The 22,098-nt window shown below is 41.1% G+C and overlaps 3 protein-coding genes across 4 annotated transcripts in view; 1 reads left to right on the top strand and 2 right to left on the bottom strand.

The window, feature by feature from the left end:
• adam22 (ADAM metallopeptidase domain 22) overlaps positions 1–6,133 on the bottom strand; it is a 55,335-nt gene extending 49,202 nt beyond the window's left edge. The window contains exons 1-3 of the mRNA XM_071529275.1: positions 6,025–6,133; positions 5,557–5,717; positions 2,126–2,202 (exon numbers count right to left, since the gene is read on the bottom strand). Coding sequence (XP_071385376.1) covers positions 2,126–2,202; positions 5,557–5,717; positions 6,025–6,112 — 326 coding nt within the window. The 5' untranslated portion in view covers positions 6,113–6,133. The remainder of the gene's footprint in view (positions 1–2,125; positions 2,203–5,556; positions 5,718–6,024) is intronic.
• Positions 6,134–8,789: 2,656 nt separating this feature from the next.
• On the bottom strand, positions 8,790–16,185 carry dbf4 (DBF4-CDC7 kinase regulatory subunit). 2 transcript variants are annotated; one of them, XM_071529265.1, is made up of 13 exons: positions 16,118–16,185; positions 15,425–15,554; positions 15,112–15,284; positions 14,344–14,547; positions 14,060–14,110; positions 13,880–13,949; positions 13,666–13,742; positions 13,512–13,557; positions 13,325–13,370; positions 12,907–13,032; positions 12,573–12,678; positions 11,287–11,402; positions 8,790–11,100 (listed from the first exon to the last, which is right to left on the bottom strand). In XM_071529265.1, the coding sequence occupies exons 2-13, from the start codon at positions 15,483–15,485 to the stop codon at positions 10,260–10,262; spliced, it is 1,917 nt and encodes a 638-aa protein (XP_071385366.1). In that variant the 5' UTR covers positions 15,486–15,554; positions 16,118–16,185; the 3' UTR covers positions 8,790–10,259. The 2 variants fall into 2 exon arrangements, with proteins under 2 accessions (XP_071385366.1, XP_071385365.1); XM_071529264.1 differs by lacking the exon at positions 16,118–16,185 and adding an exon at positions 15,819–15,941.
• A 299-nt stretch (positions 16,186–16,484) lies between these two features.
• Positions 16,485–22,091, top strand: slc25a40 (solute carrier family 25 member 40). The gene is made up of 10 exons (XM_071529236.1): positions 16,485–16,667; positions 16,857–16,964; positions 17,201–17,260; positions 17,364–17,470; positions 18,149–18,216; positions 18,606–18,730; positions 19,081–19,364; positions 19,849–19,930; positions 20,099–20,179; positions 20,291–22,091. Exons 2-10 carry the CDS (start codon positions 16,865–16,867, stop codon positions 20,422–20,424), a joined length of 1,041 nt encoding a protein of 346 aa, XP_071385337.1. The 5' UTR covers positions 16,485–16,667; positions 16,857–16,864; the 3' UTR covers positions 20,425–22,091.
• Positions 22,092–22,098: the final 7 nt, after the last annotated feature.

The raw sequence follows: 22,098 nt of genomic DNA, 5'->3' as shown, positions 1-22,098 counted from the left end.
ACAGAGACGCAGCAGACAACTAAAACTGGAAAAAAAACTTCTCTTGTTTGCTCACAGCAACAGTTAAACACACAAAAAACACACAGCAGAGCTACTCATTGATCAATTTGAGAGAACTAGGTCTTGCTACTGGGAGCCAAAAACCATGTTGGCTCATTCAACTAAAATACCTCCCACACATACACACACACACACACCAGCAGAGTTTATTCTGACTGGCATGAAAGCTATCTGTAAACACAATGGGTTTGGCTGTCAAGCGAGGGATCAGTGAACAGTGGAGTGCAGTATAGTAGAGGCTCTGGGGATGGAGAGAGAGAGAGGAGGGCGACAGGGAGAGGAATCTGGGATGCAGTCATTCAGACACAGTGGGAAACTAGGAATCTACCCCAGGAGAGATGGAAAACTGGGACTGGGACGGAGACAGGAACGTTCAGAGCACCACAGCACAGCCATGCAGCCTATAACATAAGACCTCTTCAACCTAAGCAACCATAACACTGTGTGTGGGTGTGTGTGTGTATGGCAGGAAGGAGAGCCAGTGTGAAGAAAAGAGCGTGAAAAGATAAGTGGAGAATAAGCACAAGTCACAGAGTACAATGCTCTATTCTGCTGATTGCAGTGTCTCATTCTTATTCAGAGCCACGCATGTCAAACCGTTGCCCAGCGCTTTCTGGTCAGAGGCTAATTCACTCTTTGGTAGGCTAAAAACATGATTTAACTAATACTAAAAAAAAAAAAAAACGACAAGTATTTACTTTCAGCCAATGTTCTTTTGGACTTTCTTCGCCATTTCCTGTTAAGAAATTATAGAGTTGGATGCTGTAAGCACACTTTTGTCTCACAGAGATGAATAACAACTGCATCATCATTAAAACCATGTGCTGATGAATATGTGAAATGTGTGTGTGCTTTTGCATGTGTGCAAGAGTGTGGTATGTGTATGTGCGTGCGTGTGTGTGTGTGTGTGTGTGTGTGTGCATTTGCATACATGAGTCTATCCATGACATGTCGATGCGTCATGCAGTGAGCTGCAGGCTTCCAGTAACACATCCTTTATACTTGGGAATTCCTGTGATGTAACGTTTCATTCACTCTCACACTCGACGCGTGAGAGGGACAGGGAGACTCGAGTCCAACAGAGAAGGAAGGGGAGTGACTTCAGCTGTAATGAGCTGCAGCCTCACTCTGGTTGTGTACCACGTTCACATGGTCTTTCTCTTTCTGGGCTAAATGAGACAAACACCGCCCATGGGCTCAAAGAGTGAAAGAGGGAAACAGAAAGAAAGAGGGAAAACAGGAAACGGTTTAGATGGCAAGAGGCCTAAATGGGAGATTAAAGAAAAAAGTGTATGAGAAGGAGGCACAGAGAGAGAGAGAGAGAGAGAGAGAGAGAGAGAGAGAGAGATGGAGACAAGGAGAAGGGGGAGAGAGAGAAATAAAGAGAGAGTTGCTCTCCTTCCATCAACAGTGGTGTGATCAATATCAGTGTCTGACAGGGCAGCGCTCCAGCCTTTACCGTAAATCACTTGCTATTATGATGGGACCTCTAAATCACACACACACACAATAACCGCCCAGCCACAGACATACAAACACACACATACACACACATACGTGCATACATACAATGATCCACTTCTGCACACAACACTACTACATTTTATTTATGTCCTAACATTTATTGCCCGTTTCCAAAAATACAGGCAATACACGACACAAGAAAGAACAGGGAAATATGGCCCTGTCCGTCCAGCAGGACGTCCATGATCAGCCTCAGCTAAAATACTGCTGGAGTCAACACTAGTTTAAGGAGCAATATGTGCTTGGAGATTTACACTAAACTAGTGTATGATGTGAATTTCTCAAAAAGTGCTTTACAGTCCAGAGACAATCACTTGTTCAATCACTTGGCTCCTGCTGGGGCTATGTCAGCAATGAAAGATTCAGCACATAAACATTTAGAAATTACTGAATCCACTTTCATTTACACAAAACAATATTGTGCTGAGAGAGAGAGAGAGAGAGAGAGAGAGAGAGAGAGAGAGAGATAGATAGATAGATAGATAATGAAAGGGGGGGACTGAAAAAGGGTGAGAGAAAGTAATAATATGGTAATACTTACTGATTCAGGTCCACATCCAAGATTAACTTTCTACCAAAAGCATCGACTTGAAAGCTTGCTTGGGCCACATGGTTCACCTGAAGAGGTGGCAGAGAAGAGAAGAGTGACTAATACTCAGTTCATCAAGGAAAATAAATAAATAAATGCAATGGGTTTGAAGGCTATTTTCATCATATTCATGGATCAATTCTCATAACATTGATGGGGTGGCCGTATTGTATTTTGTCAGCACCAATCAGCTGTGAGTGAAAGACTGTTGTCATTAAGGCACCAAATTCTACCATCTTCTGAATTTCAGCAAAGATTTTTACTTTGACTTGAGCTAAAAACACAGTTCTTTGTCACCCACACACATATACACACACCACTAAGAACACACATGAATGCATGTGGATAGCATATGACCGTGTGCACATACAGACATGCACACACCTTCCTCCCTGACTGCATGCACGGTGTGTGATTGATTTGGCTGGAGGAGGGTCTGATTCATCCCCGACGCCGGGCACATATGGTACAGGCTTCATTACACACCCCAGGGGCAATGAGAACTCCCTCCAATCATTCCTGTGTAAGACTAGGGGAGTCCCAGAGCTAAGCTAAAACACGGCTAACCCTCCCCCAGGCACGGCCCACGGGCCACCTTCATTACAGACCGGACACTGCATGACAACTAGGGGAGGAGGGTGTGTGTGTGTGTGTGTGTGTGTGTGTGTGTGTGTGTGTGTGTGTTCTGTTTCTGTTTGAGGAGATGCCCCAATTTTCACCCAAGGACGACCTTAGACCATGAGGTCCCCAGTGACCACAGACTCTATTGTTTGTGTGTGCATGTGTGTTCAATGCATATATAAGGGGTGTGTGTGTGTGTGTGCGTGTGTGTATGTGTGCGTGTGTGTGTGTGTGTGTGCGTGTGTGTGAGCACGTACAAAGGGCAATCCCTTTTCGCGGCACACTTCAGATGAAATCTAATCCGGCAGACTGAATCCGTGGGAGGTGGTACCAGTAATTGTGTTTAATGGGAGCACATTTCCCAGTTCGACTGAGCTGGGCCAATATTCTGAGACCATCACTGACTCTTGTTTCATTGATTTCTAAATTATAACAGGCCTGACTTTCCACTCATGACTATGGAAGTATGACTTTAAGTGCTATCATTCCACTGCAGACCAACAGGCAGACAGGCTCAGACAAACAGACAGACAGGCAGGCAAACAAACATACAAACTAACAGAGACAGACAGACACACACACACACACACACACTGATTCTACTTGAAGCATTTGTTTTCCACCAAAACACCAAGAGCACTTTGCTGAACTCCCAACTGCTCATTCAGTGGTGTAGTTGTTTGTGCCTGAGACTGAAAATAGGCAATGCAACAGAAGTCTATAAATAGCTTTCTGTGTGTCACACATTTTCAGGACTATTTGACAGATTTGTTTTAGGCTGTTGAGCTAAAAACAGATCAAAACTTTTGCAAGTGACATCACGGCTGATTGCAGGCCTGTTTTAACTCTCTAGAGAACACAGATCAAATCAAAGATGCCATCCTCTGTCTTGCTCCTTCCTCCATCTCTTTCTATTCCTCACTTACAATGTATCTTATATAGCTTAATGAGAAATTTGAGGTAGAAATTGATTCCTTATATGTGAGTTCTTTTTATAACCATAAGCTGACACAGTGTATACTCCATACAATTATCAGACTGAGCAAAACAAAAACATCTCATGGGCTGCCAACTCAGGAATTATATGCAACTCAGGAATTATGCTCATTTCAACTGGCTCCACATAAAGTAAATGGCTCTTTGTAATAACACCGGGGTTTTGTCATGACATTGGTGAAGTGAATCAAGATTCTTTTCACAGTAAGTAGAAACAAAACTAGCGTTCATTTGTTCTGCAAAAATTAGGCCACTGGCTTTAAAATACATCCCATCCAGTCGGCAGAACAACTGTGATACGTGACACATCTGTGGTGGAAATAAATAACAGCTTTGAAAGGAAAATGTAAAAAAACATAACATTATATCTGTTGGCAGATGGTTCCCATTAGCTTGTTTACCCATCAGGCTCCAGCGCTGTCTGAGGTATGAGAGACAAAGGGTTAACACCTCCCTGCCTGCCACCATCTGTAGCCTCTCCGACTCTCTAGGAGCCCTGAATAGGCTAGCCTACACAAGCCTAAGCCTCACAAATTAAAAACGCATGACAGGTTAGCACAATGCTAATTGACTCATCTATTGAAATGAACCCAGTCGACATGCTGGTACAGTGAACTGAGTCAGTGAACACACTTACAGTGATTATGGTTAGTGCACTATATCGCACTTATTATGGACCAGCCAACTGGTTCTGGTAGGCTATCTTGCCAGACAACAAAATTGTTAAGCCCATGAGTTTTCGATAACCCAGTGTACTGGTTTTAAAACTCTCTTTAGGACCAATAGTTTTCTGGATAATTTTGTTACATAACAGATTTTGTGGGTGATTGTGTAGGCACATAAAACACAATTTACCCAATTTACCTTACTTTACCTACAAGTGTACAGCGTTTATTTCATCTTACATTTAAAAGGGGCACAGGAAGCCTTTGGCATCCTAACATAGGCCTACTGTAGATAATAACCTTTGATACCCATTTGTAAAGAATAATTTGGGGGATCTATTTTAATGCTCCTTTAACCCTCCACCTTTGGATTCCAAGTCAATCTGTAAAGTGATAGTGAGACTTCCACAACACTTTTTCTGTAGATTACTGCAATAGGGCCATGCATCTAGCCTGCTGGTCACTTTCATTCATGAAGAAATTGAGGTAATTCATGTATTGTTGCATTAGATATGAGCAGGTGAGGTGAGACACCTGCTGGGAAAGGTTCAAAGACATGAGAAGATTACATTTTCGGGGAAGCGCTAAAGATATCACTCAATAATTGATTATCATGGTTCAGCACGGCCAAATGCCAACCTAAGTTTCAGAGGGTAATGGTTTTCACAAAGTATGACCAGTCTAAACAATAACAGAAGGTGCATCTGAATGGGCTTACCACTGAACTAGACATTTCTGATTAACTTCCAGGCAGTGTGGCCTGCCCATTGTATAGCCTATGAAGCCAAGCATCCTGTAGATGACCCACATAGTACCTGCAGAGGCAATCTAATTATCCCATTTCTGCTCCTGCCAAAATGTTTCAAGCCTCTGTTTTTGTTTGAATATTGATAGTAATTAACTAATTGTGGGTAGAAATACAAAGGGCCCATCTGAGGACAAGGGCAGAGGAGGGGATGAATCAACAAAAACATAAACAAGATCGAAATAGCGGATGGCTCCTATGGCAACGGGCTACTGAAGGCATCTTCCTTTGTGAGATCCAACACACACATGTGTGCACCGCATCCCAACAAGACAAACACTAAAGACACCATGTACCTGCGTCGAGCTGGAGCCGGATCTAACCCTTGTGTTGAGCACGTCGTGTGTGATTTGGCTGTGGTTGTGCCTGCTGTAGAGCAGGCGGAGAGGCACTGTGTCCTCCTTCCCGACAAACCTGCCTGCATCACGAAGAGCTTTCAAGCTCGACAAGGCGTCTCCTGCACAGGGAGGAAAACACCGATTTCATTACTGGGATCTAGCCTGTGCCTCCTTGCGGAAAACACTATTACGATGCAGAGACACTTCCATCACAAACATTTCATTTCAAACGGTGATAAGACCGACAACGGGGAGATTTTCTTTGATAAGATAAAATAGCTATAGGCTACATGCATATTTTAGAGGCAGTTCACGGATTCGCCTAGCCTAGAATGAAATTAAACATGCTGATAACGATATAACCGCTCGGCTTTATTCTAGCTGCGCAATAATGTTACATGTAATATCTTAAATAGCCTTGATTACCATTTCGGGCATCAGGGTTGCTCGGGTGACCGACGTGCATCAATCCATAGACGCACAAAAGGGAAATCCACCATCGCAGGCGCATCATCACCTTTCTCTCTTGTTGATGACAGAGGAGGGAAATGATAAAACAATGCGGTATTCCAGGAGCGGACTTGCGGGGTCCTGCCTTTGCTAGGGCAGCTTGAAGCCGGGGCTGGTCGTCTGGTTAGCGCAGTCCCTCTGGTTAGGGGCCATCGGGGTCCTTATGAGTCTGAACGCCGAGCGCATCTGAGCGCACCGAAACCCCACGGTTCAGCACAGCGGAGCGGGAAGGGAGGAGAGAGGATAGAGAGGGAGGGAGAGGAGGGAGGGAGGAGAGGAGCGGGGACACCTCCTTAAAACACATCAATATCCAGCGGCTCACTGCAGAAACGCCTTATGCATAAATATGAGCAGAAGCGGAGAGCGAGAGAGAGAGCTGAGATGGGATGCAGGGATGCAGGGAAGCTGTGGGCCCGGCCTATTTCCTACTGGACCGACTGGAATGATTCTACCAAAGCCCGCCCGCCTCTGTCCTGCATCTTCCATGTGAAATTACTGCAGAAGCGCCCATCCTCTCTGTAGCTCTGACGATTATAATCACCGTGGCTCACTCCATCATCTGCCAAGTCTTCCAAAACCCAAGTTTGGCCCACAAGCAAAATGAGATGTGACAACCAGTCAGGCAATCAGTGTGTGTGTGTGTGTTTGGGGGTGGGGGATGGGGGATGGGGGGTTCATTACAAAACAATTTTCTGGGAGCCCTTGTCCTAGATGTCCTGTGATATTTTCCAATTTTGTCACATCATGGGCACATGTTCAGAAAGCCATGATATACCAGATGACCAGACAATAGGCTATGGGATGGGTATCATTTGCATTCAGTGGCTTCCCCTTTCATCTCTTATTTTTCCTCTCTGTGTTTACCATTTATTCATTTTTCCTCACAATTTTTAACTACTGATAGAGCCCAGCAGGTTAGTATCTATGGCTGTTATTCTCATAATTAAAAGCATTCACCCCGCATTCAGGTGTTCAAGACACCGCAGCTAGTGTCTGCAACAGCTGATCAAACAACATCATATTTGATTTGACTCAAGATATTGAGTAATGTTCTGCGAATCCCAGTCCAGTGATATGATACTAATTGAAAAATAGTAAAATCTACACTGACACAATTTATGTTCATGCCAAAAACAGCAAGCTTTACAGATTTTTATTTACTCCTTTAATTGTTAAAGTTACACAAGTCAAATGTTACAAAGACTTTTTAAAATTGTATTTTTAGTTAAAGAATTCCTTTTACTTTTTACTGTGAAGGTTGGATTGTTTGGTTTGGGTTTAGGTCCAGACTGAAGCCTCAGACAGGTGTCAGAGTGAAAATATAGTGATGGAGTGATGAACATTATATATAGAAAGTTCAGAGAGATTCCTTCCACTTCATCCTTTGATGAACCTGGATTGGGTTTTTTGGTTTATGTTTAAATCCAGACTCTGGCGGGCAGCTGTAGGAGTGAGGGCCTTATAAACACAGTGAACATTCCTTTTTGTTTCCAATTCATGTCAAATTAAATGCAATTATTTATAATCACTTCACCACTTCATAAAATGCTGTTAGAAAGCCTGTATGGCTGTTTCTGATAACATGGAGCCAATACAGATGGTATTAAAAGCTGACACTCACAGTTACTGAAAATTAGTAGCAGTATTTTTGGTTACTATGACTACTATTTTCACTTTGGGTTTCTTTGGGCTACTGTTGCTGCAAAAAAGTGTAATGTATTTGATTAGGAGTATCAATTTTGCACTTTAAAACTGTTGAGTTGACTGTTGACTATTGAGTCAAAGTAATCGTAAAAACAAACTATATGCAAGAATAGGAAATAATATGTGATAACAGGCAAGGTAGCTGAGGGAGCTTTACTAATGAATATTGCAGTGATTACTTTCTAATACACACATATTTTTACACACATATATTTAAATATGGGTCTCAAAACAATTTTAGAAAGATCTACAAGGGCATATGCACTGACGAAAGCTGTATGAGCCAAAACATGTTAGATTTGTGTGCGTTTCTCCACCTGCAAGCAGGACACAATCTTTTAACCAAGGCTATATCTTACTTCTGGTATGTTCTTTTGTTTGGTTTGAATCACATTTACCTGCCTTATTTTTTGTTTATTCAAAACATCTTACTTTAGATGAGTATTTCAACCAAGGAAAATAAATATTTTTGTGTGGCTATAACTGTCATTTCCCACTGTAGCAAAGGAACTTTGAATACATTTGAAGCCACTACAGAGGCTTATCAGGCAGGTATATAGCACAGTCTGGACCCTATCTGTGAAAATGCATGATCACACCTCCCAATTATGGCAGGTTACAATCTGAGTAATGAGCTCCCATGGGACAGCATGGATTTGAAGGTAATGTTTGCATTCAGCGGTGCCTTTTTATTTGCAGCACACCTGTCTTTGTACCTCGTAGAACAAGTTGTTGCTCATGCCTTGTTCCTAGTGACACAGAGAGTCCCATTTGACCCAGTGCATCCATTTGAGAGCAGTGAGGAGAACAGGGGCACTATGCTAATGCCCTAAATGCAGGAAAACAAATAAGGGAGAAGCTATCAAGCTAATGCATTGCTCCCTCAGTTATGCCAGGAGTAATTCTATCAATATTGAGTAGGAGCAGCAAATCCAATTTCATCTTTATTATTATGGAAGAGGAAACATATACACTGTAGGCAATCTCTGTTTCTCATTTGTATTACATCAATATGATGCATTGTAAAGTTAGCAGGTCATAATCAAAACACATTTGAATGAAAAACAAACAAATGCTGAGACAAGTTTAAACCATCATGTATTTTGAATATAGATATAGATTTTCTGAGCTGTACAATACCAATATACTAAAGCAACTGCATCAGACAAAGCATAGACCTAAGGTCAAGAAAATTGCACTTAGGATGTATCCTAAAATGTCACATACAATACCAAGTACCACAAATGAAACCTACAGTTCATTTCACATTAAAATGCATTACAATCAGTTCCCTGTCTGTGGAGATTCAAGTCATCTTCCTCCAGATTACTGTAGTTTGGTTAAAATGTTTCCACTGAAGCTGCCACTGTTGCCTTTCCCTTTAACTGAAGGACATTCAGTAATGCAACGGAAAAGACTGTGCATGCTGAGACTGTAAACAGTGAAATTTAACACTTTTCATTGAGATTCATTAACACACCATAACATTTCATTTAGACAGCAGCTGCAACACCTTGACTTTTTGCATATTTCTGCAACATTAGTTCAAAATACAGTTATTTGGGAACTTTTGGTCTTAAAATATACACAAAATACTCTTTTCTGTCAATCTTATACCAGGTCCCTTCAATACTTTCTGGTGGGATTTTAGGATGTCAGGTGTTTTCTGCTTCAGAAGTCTAGCATGGAATTGCCATTTTATTTACAGATGTCATTTGAGTCGAGTTCATGGGGTTACTATATATAAATAACTATATATAAATGTATAGAGGGGGAACTAGCAGTGCATTTTATCTTCACTTTTTTGCTCTAAATGAAAGCAATTTTGAAGAGAATAGAATGATTTTGGCCAAGAGGCAATAACAGCCCAAGTGAGTAAATCGGTGAATACCATTGTAAAATATGAGAGACACTTACTTTTTTCATGGATGAGATGAATCCAGCTAAAATCCATGAATTTCCACTCTACTCGGATACAATACTTTGTGTAGAGTTTAGACCAAAAATGCCAAATTAATGTATTTTGAAATATTTTTTGCAGCAAAAGAAAAAAAAATGCGCATAACGTCGGGGGGTGGGGGGTGGGGTGTGACATCAAAGGGTGCTGTGCTAGAAAAGGTCATTACCCACGACTCAATGTCACCTTCACCTTCAGGGGGGGTGTTTAACAGGCACTGTAAAGATAGTTGTATTGTTCATATAGGTTATTTAAAGAAATGTTTACCTCATTCAAGTTTTAGACCTTATACTATGCTGCAAGCAGAAATGTCATAGCACATCACCAGCTGCATTTCATCTGAAATAAGAGAAATTTTCATCATTCTGGCTTCTTTTAACCTGTTTCTGCTGACAAGAAAAATCTTGTCCAGGGATGACAGAGTGGTAGAATTGTGGTAGTAGCAAAGCCAATGGCATTCCAGGTTATTCCATCAGTTTCTGCCCCCTCCCTAGTCCTCAAACCCCCGAAATTCCAAGTCCATGTCCTCACTAGACTGGAAAAGCTGCCAGAGCTTCAGCATGGAGTTATCAGGAATGTCACCTGGCTTAGCATGTTCCTGACATGTCAGCTGTGTGTCCACTTTCCGCCTTTTCCGTTTGTAAACTCGGACCCTCCTCCGTATCGCCCTGACCGGAGAGTGGCTTTGTGTAGGAATGTTGCCTCCTTCACTTTCTGAGACGCCAGTCAGTTGCTCTGGCAACACGTGTCCGTCCTGAGTAGACTCCTTCAATGAAGAATCCTGGATATTGGGAGACACTTCATGCCGACTTGACGTAACATTAAGGCTATTTGAGGGAAATTCATTCTGTAAGTCCTCTTTGTTGTTGTGTGAGGTTGAGCCGTTCTTGTCTGTATGAGTCCTGTGGCACTCCGGGTGCGCCTGGGGAACTTTGGAGAGAATAGCTGGATTGGAGGTAAAAGATTCACCTCTAGAGGGGGCTGTTTCTGCCTTGGGTCTAGGAATTTGAGCCAGCTCTGCTCTATGAGTGCGAATACTCAGGGAATCCTGTCTGCAAGGCCGTTTACGCGAGAGAGATTTGTGCTTGTGCTGGGATTTGTCTGAGGTGTTGTCACAGCTCCTCCTGTCACCCTCACCGCGGATCACAGGAGCAGAAACAGGAACTGAACTGTGTTTTTTTAAAAGGTGCCCTAAAGAAAGTTCCCCACACCCAGGGACAGTCCAGGGGGTTTGCTGCTCTTCCTTTGTCTCTGTAGTGTCAATATGCCTTTGCTCAGTTTTCCCATATGGTCCAGGAGCAATAAGAATGGAGGATATGCTGCACTTTGGCCTAATGAGATGAAACAAAAAAAATCAGACATGAGCCAAGTGGAACAGAAACCAGGAAAATAAATGATAATGGCCCTGAACATAAAGACTAACGTTGGGGAAAAGAACTTCACATGCATTTTGTAGTTGTAGAACACATGTAGTTGGATATTATGAAGGAATCAGCAAAAGCAATGTCAAAAGTCACCTGTTAACTTTGGTTTTGATATGGATGAAGTTGCAGTGCAGTGTTGAGACGAGTCTGTCCACCACCAAGTACTCATCACTCCTGGAGAAGGCCTTGTGACATTCACTCTTTAGATGCTGAACAAAAACCACCCAGATAAATGATTGGAAATCTTTACAGATTTTGGAAAAAAATTAATAAAATGCCCGCTGTCCAGTAGAGGCCGCAGAGCACAGTCTCCTCTACATTGCAGGCAACTAAATGCAAAAATATTCTCCCTGATATAGAGCATATATGGAGGTTAAATTGAATGACAAAATTTACTATGAGCGGTGTTTCCCTGATATTAACTTGAACTACTCAGCACAACCGGGCTAATTTTCACCTACTGAAGTACCAGGCTGAGCTTGCCATCTCCTCGAACTTGAGAAATAGCACTGACAGACAGCTTGGTGCTTTTTGGTTTAAAGTTCTCCTCACAAGAATGACTTGTTTGACTTGGTTCATGACACACACACACACACACACACACACACGCTGCGCTGCATCTCAGAGCAAAACAAGACCCCCCTCGGTCTTGTACCAACACAGATGCATCTCTTATGAGCTAGAGGAAAATAACTGAACTAACACCATTAATTCAGCTCGCTGCACACAGCTAAATTGACGTGAAACTAAACTCAATACTACAACTCAAAACTCAATTGCAAGTTTGCCAGCTATTGCCAGCGTCAGTTATATTGTCATCTAAGATCATTTCATGACACATTAGCAAATAACAAAAAATAATGTCTAAACATATCTAGACTCTGATGAAAAGGTCTTCAGCCTTTGTCTGATCTGTGTATCCTATAATAAGGTTAAAACTAAAAATAATAATAAAAATCAGCAATGGGGTTTGTTCCCCGTTCCCTCTGGTTGGGCAGTGAAGTGGGATCACTGGAGCATCCTGGTGTCAGATCTTGTATCGCTGGTCCACAATGACCACTGCTTTTATATAGGCTACAATTTACTTTGTACACCCTGCTAAAACTTAATCTAGCTGTAATCCAAATACAAACAGTGGTAAATTCAAATGCATAAAGCCTACTCCATCTAATCTTTAATGGACGCATGGTAATTATTTGAGAAAAACAACAGTAAGCCGTTTATGTGTCCTAGAATTCTACAGTGATCTCAATGACAGGATCTGAATCATTAGATCAGGTTATATGTATTTTGGCATATGTGGTAATACCAGTTATAACTGCATTATAGGCACGATTTTATGTTGACTGTTTTCAACAATTACAGGATTGAAAACTCACCACTGTGAGGTTGTCATATTTGAGCATGCAGCACTCGCAGTAGCCGCCTCGTTTCTTGTCTCTGTTCTTCCTGGCTCTGCCCTGTCCCCTCTCCTCACTCGGCCCTCTGTCCCCAAGGAACCCACAGGTTGGTCAACAAATGGCATCAAATCAACAAGAAAATAGCTTGCATTGTAAACAGGTTTTTGTCAAATTTTGGTTCAAACTTGATAAGCGAGGTCATAAAATGTATTAATGTATTTATTATTCTTCAGAAAATGATGCTGTCAAAGAAGATTAGAGTCCTTATGAAAGTCAAGATACCTAAAAGCACTGAAGAGAATAGACACCATACCTTTGTCCCCGCTGTCTCTTCCCAGGATGATCCTTGTCCTCCACACAAAACGGAGTACAGGGAGGGACCGTCTTCAGGTTAAACTCAGGCATGTTTGGCATAGCAACGTAGATTGGACGGTAGTGTCTGAAGAAGGGAAAAGGAAAATGCTACATATCCAAATCCCCAGATCTAGGAACTTCTGTTTTGATACGTTACATTGCAAGTATTGCAAATTTGTAAATGGCGTAATTGGGGTACTTTTGGGCTAATTGGATGGAATTTTGTTAAATAAACTGTATGACATATTTGTATCACCAAAAATGCTGACAAAAGATTCTGAACAAATCCCCAGATGCAAACAATTAAAAGGAGGTAGATGGTACAATTTCACAGGTAATGTTAGCTGTTTTGTTTTTTTTAAACCAATGGCTCTTACCTGCTTGAATCCTCAACCTTAACAAAAGGTTTACTGATCCGCCCCCCTGGTGAAAAAAAAAGCAGGTAGTCTTTTTAAATGTAAGCATACAAGGAGGACAAGATTTCAGGGTGAAAATAAAAGGCAGACTGGGTCATTTCTTCAACAGCTTTTTAAAAACTTGTTCAGTTCAAGTTAAGACGTTTACCTTTGCATTTCTGAAAGCCTTGCCTTCCTGTGCATTCAGCTTTGGCCTACAAAGAATACGGTAATTAGTACTTAGAAACAACATTTCTAACAAATTACAAAGTCAGATCAATCAGATTTATCATAATAACCAAAACACAAACCTGTAAACTTACACTTTTTTTGACAGCAGCGGTTACAGTACACTGGTTGGTGACATTTGTTTTCTTCTTTTCAACATATGCCATTACATCTGCAATCAGAATAAAAGAATAAATCTAAATCATACAAAAATTAACCACCATCTTATGCACAGTACACACTCAAATGATAAACAACATAAACAATAGTGAATGTAATGTTATAGTGGACATCGCCTCTAGAGCATACCATCTATGTAGAGGATTTTCACACCCCACTCCAGAGCATTTGACAGAATCTTGTTCATTTGTATCCTCTCCTAAAAACAAACAAATGTCTCTTAGCACAGAAAAGCAAAAGGGGTCATTTGAAAAATACCATTTAGGTGTGGAGTGCCTTAGTAAACTCATTAGTGTCAACTCAACAAACCTGCTCTTTCACCACTCTCGCCACCAGAGACTTCCCTCGACTTGTGACAAACTGCAAAATAGTGGAGAGACACAAAAAAGAAAGCACATTTTCAAAAATATTCAACAGCCCAGAAAAATCCCAGAAAGATCAAAATAAGGAGATAAAAAAATCTTGATATTAACATTGTATCACTAATTGCTGTTTGTAAAAAACAATCCGGATGGATAAAACACTTGCAAGAAGTGAGACAAACATACAAAATACCAGTACTGTGGCTTCTGGAGCAATGATAGTGAACTCACAGTGTCCGTTTGGCCCTGAGACCTAGCTTTGAGGTTGTCCCTGTGGCTCGCGGGTCGATGTGGGTTTGGGTGAGGGTGAGGTGAACTGTGTCCAGAGTCGGGGCTGGGGACAGGCGAGTCACGCCTAAAGCACTGCGCATATCTAGCTTCCTTCTTGTTAGATACCAGATACTTTATTTCCTTACTGAAGAACTTCTCAACAGTCTGAGTGGCAGAGAAGAGAAAATTAGGATAAGGTGTCTGAGAGGAAAGCTATCACTTAGGAAAACAAGCATTTATATTACATTGCAGACATACCAATCACTTTCAAAGTGACTTGCAATGAGTGCAAGAAGCAGAGAACACTTTCATATCACAATCATAACAAGTAGTCACACAATAAAGTCGCAACAGGGTCAGTTAAATGGCTAAATACCGGAGAAACAATCACAGACTATAGCCTAATAATACAGTGCTAGTGATAAAAAGTATCAGTCTATAAAGTGCAGAGGAGGAAGTAGAGGAGAGGTGCAGTCTGATAAAGTCTACAGTGGAAGATACAGAGACTACAGGCCTGACTGTGTTAGGAAAATTGTTCCCCTATTAGGCTGCCAGGGAAGGATGTCATCTTGAGCAGAAAATATAACAATTTTAAAATGTGTCATGAATACTTCTGAAACCTAAGAGTAATGTGACATAATCATAGACAAGTTAAGCTGACATTGAAGTAATACCAGAGGCTTTCTGACAACCAAAGAGCAGCCAAGGGCAAATGTGATTTTCTCTCACCCCTCCCAGTTCTTTAATGTCATTCTCCAATGTCTCTGTTTTTCTGTTGGCTGGCAGGTCCAGGTAAAACACTCTCCCAGCAAAAGGTTTGACTTGTGTAGGATAGGACCGATAGGGCACACACGACTTAGCCTGGCTCAGTGTTGACTTGTCACCAATATCAACAACTTTTTCTGAAAGACAAGCATTACAGCCACAGGGTAAGAGAGAGGAGTAAACAAGTTAACTGCTACGATAAGCATCTCAATTTTAGCTATAAAACACAAAAATAAGCATCACAAAAGAATACTATGAATAGAGAAAACAACCGTACCTTGCAAACTGGGTTTGATATGCCTCTGGATGCGTCTTGGCTTCATTTTATTCTCTTTCATTGAGAAACCAAGGTCTTACTTTGTCTTCTCTTGAATCGCTAACATCTCCCAAGTCCTTGGCTCTCCGCTCTGCAGTATGTGTAAACAAAGAAGGGCTATTTACAAACTCACTGGTAAGGAGACAACAAGGAGTTAAACAAAACACGTGTCTCGACATTAACAGCTAAAAAAAAGGGTAAGACATGGTGGTTAACGTTAGCCCCGTAACTCTAAAGGGATTTAATTTATGTTAAAACGCAGATTGCCATTTAGAGATTCAAGTCCACAGTAAGCTAACGTCACTTTCGCCGAACAGCCGACAGACAACTTTGTCGGTTACTTAGTTTACGTTACCTTCTTTTGTAAGCTAGTAGACAGCTCAGCTGAAACATTCACAAGTTTGCTACCGTCGACTACCCACTAGCAAGCGATTTTAAAAGCCCCTCCACTGTTTAGCCTGGTTTAGACCTAACTTTTTGAATTGGTATTTCACAAAAATTCCCTTTCCCGCTTCAAATACAATGGGGTAGTGAATGTTGCCATATTTGTTTGACACTTTCCTGACCAGTAAAAATCATTGAGTTGGAAAGCACTGAAATTGCCGACTTACCGTTACAGCAATTTTGTCATTAAATTTCCACGTCAATACTTACATATTTTGTCTTTCTTTCGTGAGCCTTGTTATTCGTCTTTTCATGCCTTTAAGGGGTCTTAAACACATACATACATACATACGAGAAGTGGTCCAGTTTTGCTGGAACGCTACAAATTTGGCAACCCCGGAAATTGGTAAAGCTGCCTTTGTGTTTGAATGTGCTGTTTCTACACACACAAAAAAATCGTATATCCATAATTTCCAGTTCTATTTCTCAAATATTATTTTTTATCATACGATGTATATAAGTGTCTTCTATAATTTTTATTGCAATTTACGTAACATGAAATTCAAGAATGTATGCGAAAGAATGTGCTCTGCTGAAATCAAAACTGCATAACAAATGTCATGTTTGTTGTGTAAATTGACCAGCTAGCTAGGCTAGCCCACTACACCACTATACCATGTGTTAGATTTGTTTCCCTCTGAGAGACTATAGGACGACAGTAACTACAGCTCTAGCCACCGTTAGGGAAATAAATAAGTGAAAACCGAGAGGGATGTGTGTGTTCATGGAAGAGTTTGTTGATGGTGAAGAGCTTTAGCAGGTAGGAATTTAGCTAAGTTAGCCAGAGCGTGCTACAACGTCACGCACCAAAATGAAAGTAACGTTACTAACGCTGTAACTATCTAGCTACTGTAGACACAGCTTGGCTAATTTGGCACACGCATAATCATATCCTAACTAAATATTAAATGAAGTCTAATGTTGAACTGTGTCTTTGTGTTTTATGTAGGCATCATTATGAGTGGTCAAAGCTCTGCTCCAGTAGCCAGAGATGGCATTACTCCACTCCAGCAGATGGTGGCGTCCTGCTCTGGAGCCATCCTCACATCACTGTTTGGTGAGATCCCCAAATTCACATCTGGCATATATTTTCTTCAAACAATGCAAAGCTCATGCGCACTTGCAGTATCTTGAGTGACACTGATACCTGACATAGTAATAGTCTAAATAAAGGTTTAAACTTAGATGTATTATAATACATTAGTCACCCAGGTTACAGAGAAATCAGATTTGGCAACATTTGTGGAGATAAAGTTGTAGTGGAAACTAATCGTGAATTTTTGCTGTTTTCAGTCACACCATTGGATGTTGTGAAGATCAGACTTCAAGCACAGAAAAATCCCTTCCCCAAAGGTACAAACGAAATGCATTGGTTTATTATCATTATTATATGGCCTCATAAGTTACAGCTACAGTATATTTAAGTAATCTACAAATGTTTCTCATTATTGCCCAGGAAAATGCTTTGTCTACTGCAATGGACTGATGGACCACATATGTGTGTGTGAAAACGGCAACTCCAAGGCGTGGTACAAAGCCCGTGGACATTTCAATGGCACTCTGGTAAACATTTCACCCACCCTCCCATACACACTTCCTGCCTCACACAGCTGTTGTCTGTCCCCAGTCACTGTTCACTGTAATAAGATAAGATATATAGGTCTACAGTAGTGGGCAGAAGTTTTTGGTCATGGTTCTGTCCTGCATTAGTACTGCAGTGGCTGATATTATGGGCAGAAATTAGTACCAGCAGAAACTGAATTTGAATTGCATTAATTTGAATTCTTGATGCTTAAACAGAAATTGTATGCAACAATTATCTGAATTGCAGAATTTGAATTTGTATTGTCAACTTTGAAGCTGAATGTAATGGTTTGAATTTGATCATTATTGCTTTCAACTTTTATTATAAACTAGACTGAGGTAAAAATTCAACCCTCGATATTCTTTCAAATTCAGTTCTTAGAATTCAATTTCAAAGTCTCTGAGACTTTTGGGATTTTGGTGACTGTGGCTAGCTTGAGGTGTGTTTGTTTTACTGGTACTGTTCGGTTATAGCATCAAAAATTCAAATGAATGCAATTCAGATTCAGTGTCCACTGGCACTAATCTCTGCCCATATTCATAGAGCCTATTCTTGGTCAAATGTGTAAAGTAGACCTGAACAGCTGTATTGTGATTCAAAACCCATGGCTGCCGAACACCATGCCTCGTTACATTGAGCCGTCTCTGTCTCTGCAGGATGCCTTTGTCAAGATAGTACATCGTGAAGGAATCAAATCCTTATGGAGTGGTCTCCCTCCAACCCTGTAAGTGTGAAGTCTGGTGCTTCTATTTTATTCCCTCATTACAATTCATCCTGCCTACTCTCCCCTAAGGCTGAGTTATGCTCAGCTGCAGCTAATGTGGTTGGTCGAATGTCATCCAGCAGTCATCGCCTATAGCTGATGCACTTGTTACGGGTGCTTTCCTCTTGAGGTTGTACCAATTAGTGGAAAGCCACATGAATTGTTCTCAAAGACTGATGTTTGACTTAAGTGGTATGGTAAGAGCAATTTTGGATCTTTGCTAAATCATGCTGTTAGTGACTTTGAGTTTGTATTCTTTTAGTGGTTTTCTGACCTTTGCCTGACTGGAATGTCAAAGCAGAAGTTTGATGGCAGCAAAGTTTATGGTATTTCATATGTGATATCTCCAGTGTGATGGCAGTCCCGGCTACTGTGATCTATTTCACGTGTTACGACCAGCTGTGCGCGGCCTTGAGGGTCAGGATGGGCGAGCGCGCTCAGGAGGCTCCTCTCCTGGCAGGAGCTATCGCCAGAGGTGAGCCGACTGCTGTCCCATCACCAAACCAGGACACATTCAAGCACTCACAGAGATTTTTTTGACTGTAACAATAGGTTTAACATCTGTTTATCTGCTTCTCTTGAGCCTTGTGATTTATTTTTTTATTTTTAATCAAAAGAAAAATTGTGATTTAAGAAAAACGTACTAGGAGAAAAGACTTCTTTTGAGTCATTAGTATCAGAATTGCATATGCGAACATTTCACGTTTGGTAAACTCAATTCATAGCAATATTTCATGTATACCATTCATTTGAGTTCATGACCAGTCAATCAACGTTATTCTCTGCCCTGGTTATCTGAAGTGTCGTTCTCTCTGTGTGTGTCAGTGGGCTCTGTGACAGTAATCAGCCCTCTGGAGCTGATCCGCACTAAGCTGCAGTCTCAGAAACAGTCGTACAGGGAGCTGACTGACTGTATTCGCTCAGCGGTGGAGGCAGAAGGCTGGCTGTCTCTGTGGAGGGGCTGGGGGCCCACGCTGCTCAGAGACGTGCCCTTCTCAGCCATGTACTGGTACAACTATGAGAGGGGCAAGAGCTGGCTGTGTGAGCGCCAAAACACCAGGGAGCCCACGCTCGCCATCACCTTCATATCTGGAGCGGTGTCGGGCTCGGTAAGTGCCTCTCTCCTCTGAAACTGAACACCATTCATGCTTTTAGGCATCCTGTAGATGAGGATATCTGATTACTCAGTAAAGTTTTTTTCTATTTGACAGAGCTAGAGGACAGAAGATATCACAAATCATAAGTAAACAATAGGGCTGGGCGATATGGTTGAAATCAATACCACGATAATCATGTTTTGATCGATTTTTTCCCGATTTTCACGTTAGTCAAATTCATGTTCATCCCATTGGACCGAATGGTAATGTTAGGTGTGATGTCAAACAAACCTGAAATTTTTCATACCTCATTTTGTCAGATTTTTAAAATAAAATTAGCTTGTTGTCATCAATTTAATCAGCAAAATTGTGTCACGATATCCCAAAATGACCTTATCGTCACAATATGATTCCACTGAAAGACAATAAACGATGTCGCCCGGCCCTAGTAAACAAGCATTTATTGTTTCCTCATTCATTTGTACATTTCTTTCAGGTTGCCTCCATAGCAACATTACCTTTTGATGTTGTCAAAACTAGAAGACAGGTGGAGCTTGGAGAGCTACAAGCAATGAATTGTAATTATGGCATTATTTGTTATGCTATATTTTGTTCTTATACTCTGTGTCTTGTTTAGTTCTAATTGGTTATGGCTTCTGAAGATTGCAAACGTTGTAGATTAATAGTCAGTTGTTGAATGAGTTGAGGAGTATTTCATGCTGACCGGTGTCTCTGTGTCTTGTCAGTGTCGAGTCGAGCCTCCTCCTCCACCCTCAGTGTGATGAGTAGGATTGTGGCCCAGAATGGCGTTGGTGGACTGTTTGCAGGTAGACGGTTCATGCTGCTCACCTGTGAAACCTTTGTGAATTGTTTTAGTTTCATTTTGTGAAATGACACACAACCTCTCCTCCTCCTCCCATCCTTCGTCTCTCTGCCAGGTTTCCTGCCCCGGCTGATCAAAGTGGCCCCAGCCTGTGCCATTATGATCAGCACCTATGAGTTTGGGAAGGCCTTTTTCCGCAAGCACAACCAGGAGAGAACCCTGGGGCCGCTGCAGACCAGTAACACCTGATGGCTCTCCAGAGTGTTGAATTTCTCCAACCCAGAGTAAACCAGCAATACGGCCAGCACTAGCCTTTACCTGGAAGGAAAAGGCTAGTGTTGCCATATCAAAAATACAGACAGAAATGGAAGATAATGAAAACATAGAAACTGCTGAGCAAATTCTGTTTTTTGTTGTTTTTTTTGCTTGCAGGAGATTATAGATGACACAAATTTATCTTAATCTAAAAGCTTTTATTATATAGCAAGATATGATAGTAAAATGTGTAATTTAATATTACATTTTTTCAGAATTCCTTCCTTGATTTGTATTGCTAGATCCTGTACATACGACTGAAAAAAATATTTTTCATTATATCAGTGTTGAAATGACATGCGGTGAAGTGCGTGTAACAGAACGGCCAGCAGATGGCAGCCAAAGTTTTGTTTTGTTAAGACGTAATTGTTCCAAGTCCCACGTGTGTGTGTCACTGGGATGTGTAGTCATGCACACTGTGCCTGGAGTCCTTTACACTAGAGATGTGAGATCAGTCTCCTATGCTGTGTTCCTCTGTGTCGGTCCAAGTTGTTGTGCCCTTTCCCCCTAGAAATGATCGAAATCGTCTCTTTTGCACTAACACTCCCAATCCTGTGTTCTGTCTCTCTGTGTGTGAGAGAGACACACTTCCATCGTGCCAATTGAGTTTATGTGGAAAGCACTTATGAAGGTTTTGTCTTTTTGAGCTTTACAAGAATCTCACTTTGGAATAATTAGTGAACCCAGTTTGTCCCAGCACATACGACTGATGCTTCCTATTCCTTAAACCCATCAACTGTGACAAATTGTGTGATTAATGCAAAATGAAAATATAGCTGAAATTTTCAATTCTTCAATTCATGCCTGATTTCATTTATTTAACCATCTTTTCATTATTTGATTCATTACATTATGAGCGACTCAAACCTCATATGAACAACTGTAGAGCACAGCATAGATTGCTTAGACTGTGACCCTTGACTATTTGTACAAAGGCAGTTTTTAACAAGGTTTCGCCACACCTTTTGGATCTGAACAAGAGACTCAAATGTCAATCAATACAGTAGTCTTGCTGTTTTGGCAAGTACAGAGTTTATTCAAAATGAAGGGTAAAAAGGCAAAAATAACCATAAAACATCTGCTGTATGTGCAAATGACTGCTGGAATGAGCTAAAGGCAAATAGTAAGGTTATGAGTTCACCGTTGAGGAACACGGCTAGTCATCAACCCAGTCACATGATATAAATTAAACAGTACTGATATTCTGCAAATGCACTCATTTCTCATTCTCAAATATCTGTTCATCTGATCAAGTTGCCAGTTGCAGGGTGATCTATTCATTACTGAGTCCTAACAGTGTTCATTACATAGAATATTTGGAATGACCCATTTGTGGTAACTAGCCTTAAAAAGTGAATACTGCATTTTGCGAATTAAAGGGAATAAGAACACACTCGTCTGTGTTTGATAAAGCTAAACTTAAAGTTAAAACCCAGAATGGCAGGGTGAACATTTATCATAGTGATGGTTACCTGAGAACAAAACAACGTGATACTGCATGATGCGTAACACTGATAACATAACACTGATAAAATGCTGACAAAATGTGCAGGTACATTCATAAATCAAAGCAACGAGCACAGATAAAAAGAAACTATTTCAAGAAAC

The sequence above is a fragment of the Centroberyx affinis genome, unplaced genomic scaffold, assembly GCF_046629955.1.
Source record: "Centroberyx affinis isolate AG114_WGS23_722 - 3 ecotype Tasmania unplaced genomic scaffold, CSIRO-AGI_Caff_v1 ptg001775l_1, whole genome shotgun sequence".
In the NCBI taxonomy this organism is placed as follows: domain Eukaryota; kingdom Metazoa; phylum Chordata; class Actinopteri; order Beryciformes; family Berycidae; genus Centroberyx; species Centroberyx affinis.
Note: the sequence above shows the minus strand (reverse complement) of the source record. Positions and strands in the feature narration are given on the sequence as shown.

Coding starts and splice junctions, on each gene's coding strand:
- slc25a40 (XM_071529236.1), top strand. CDS start 16,865: ATGAGTGGTCAAAGCTCTGCTCCAGTAGCCAGAGATGGCATTACTCCA. Junction 18,217..18,605: donor AGTGGTCTCCCTCCAACCCT/GTAAGTGTGAAG, acceptor TGATATCTCCAG/TGTGATGGCAGTCCCGGCTA. Junction 19,365..19,848: donor CTGGAGCGGTGTCGGGCTCG/GTAAGTGCCTCT, acceptor CATTTCTTTCAG/GTTGCCTCCATAGCAACATT.
- dbf4 (XM_071529265.1), bottom strand. CDS start 15,485: ATGAAAGAGAATAAAATGAAGCCAAGACGCATCCAGAGGCATATCAAA. Junction 13,033..13,324: donor AAGGTTGAGGATTCAAGCAG/GTAAGAGCCATT, acceptor TCCCTTCTTCAG/ACACTACCGTCCAATCTACG. Junction 11,403..12,572: donor AATATGACAACCTCACAGTG/GTGAGTTTTCAA, acceptor GTTTTTGTTCAG/CATCTAAAGAGTGAATGTCA.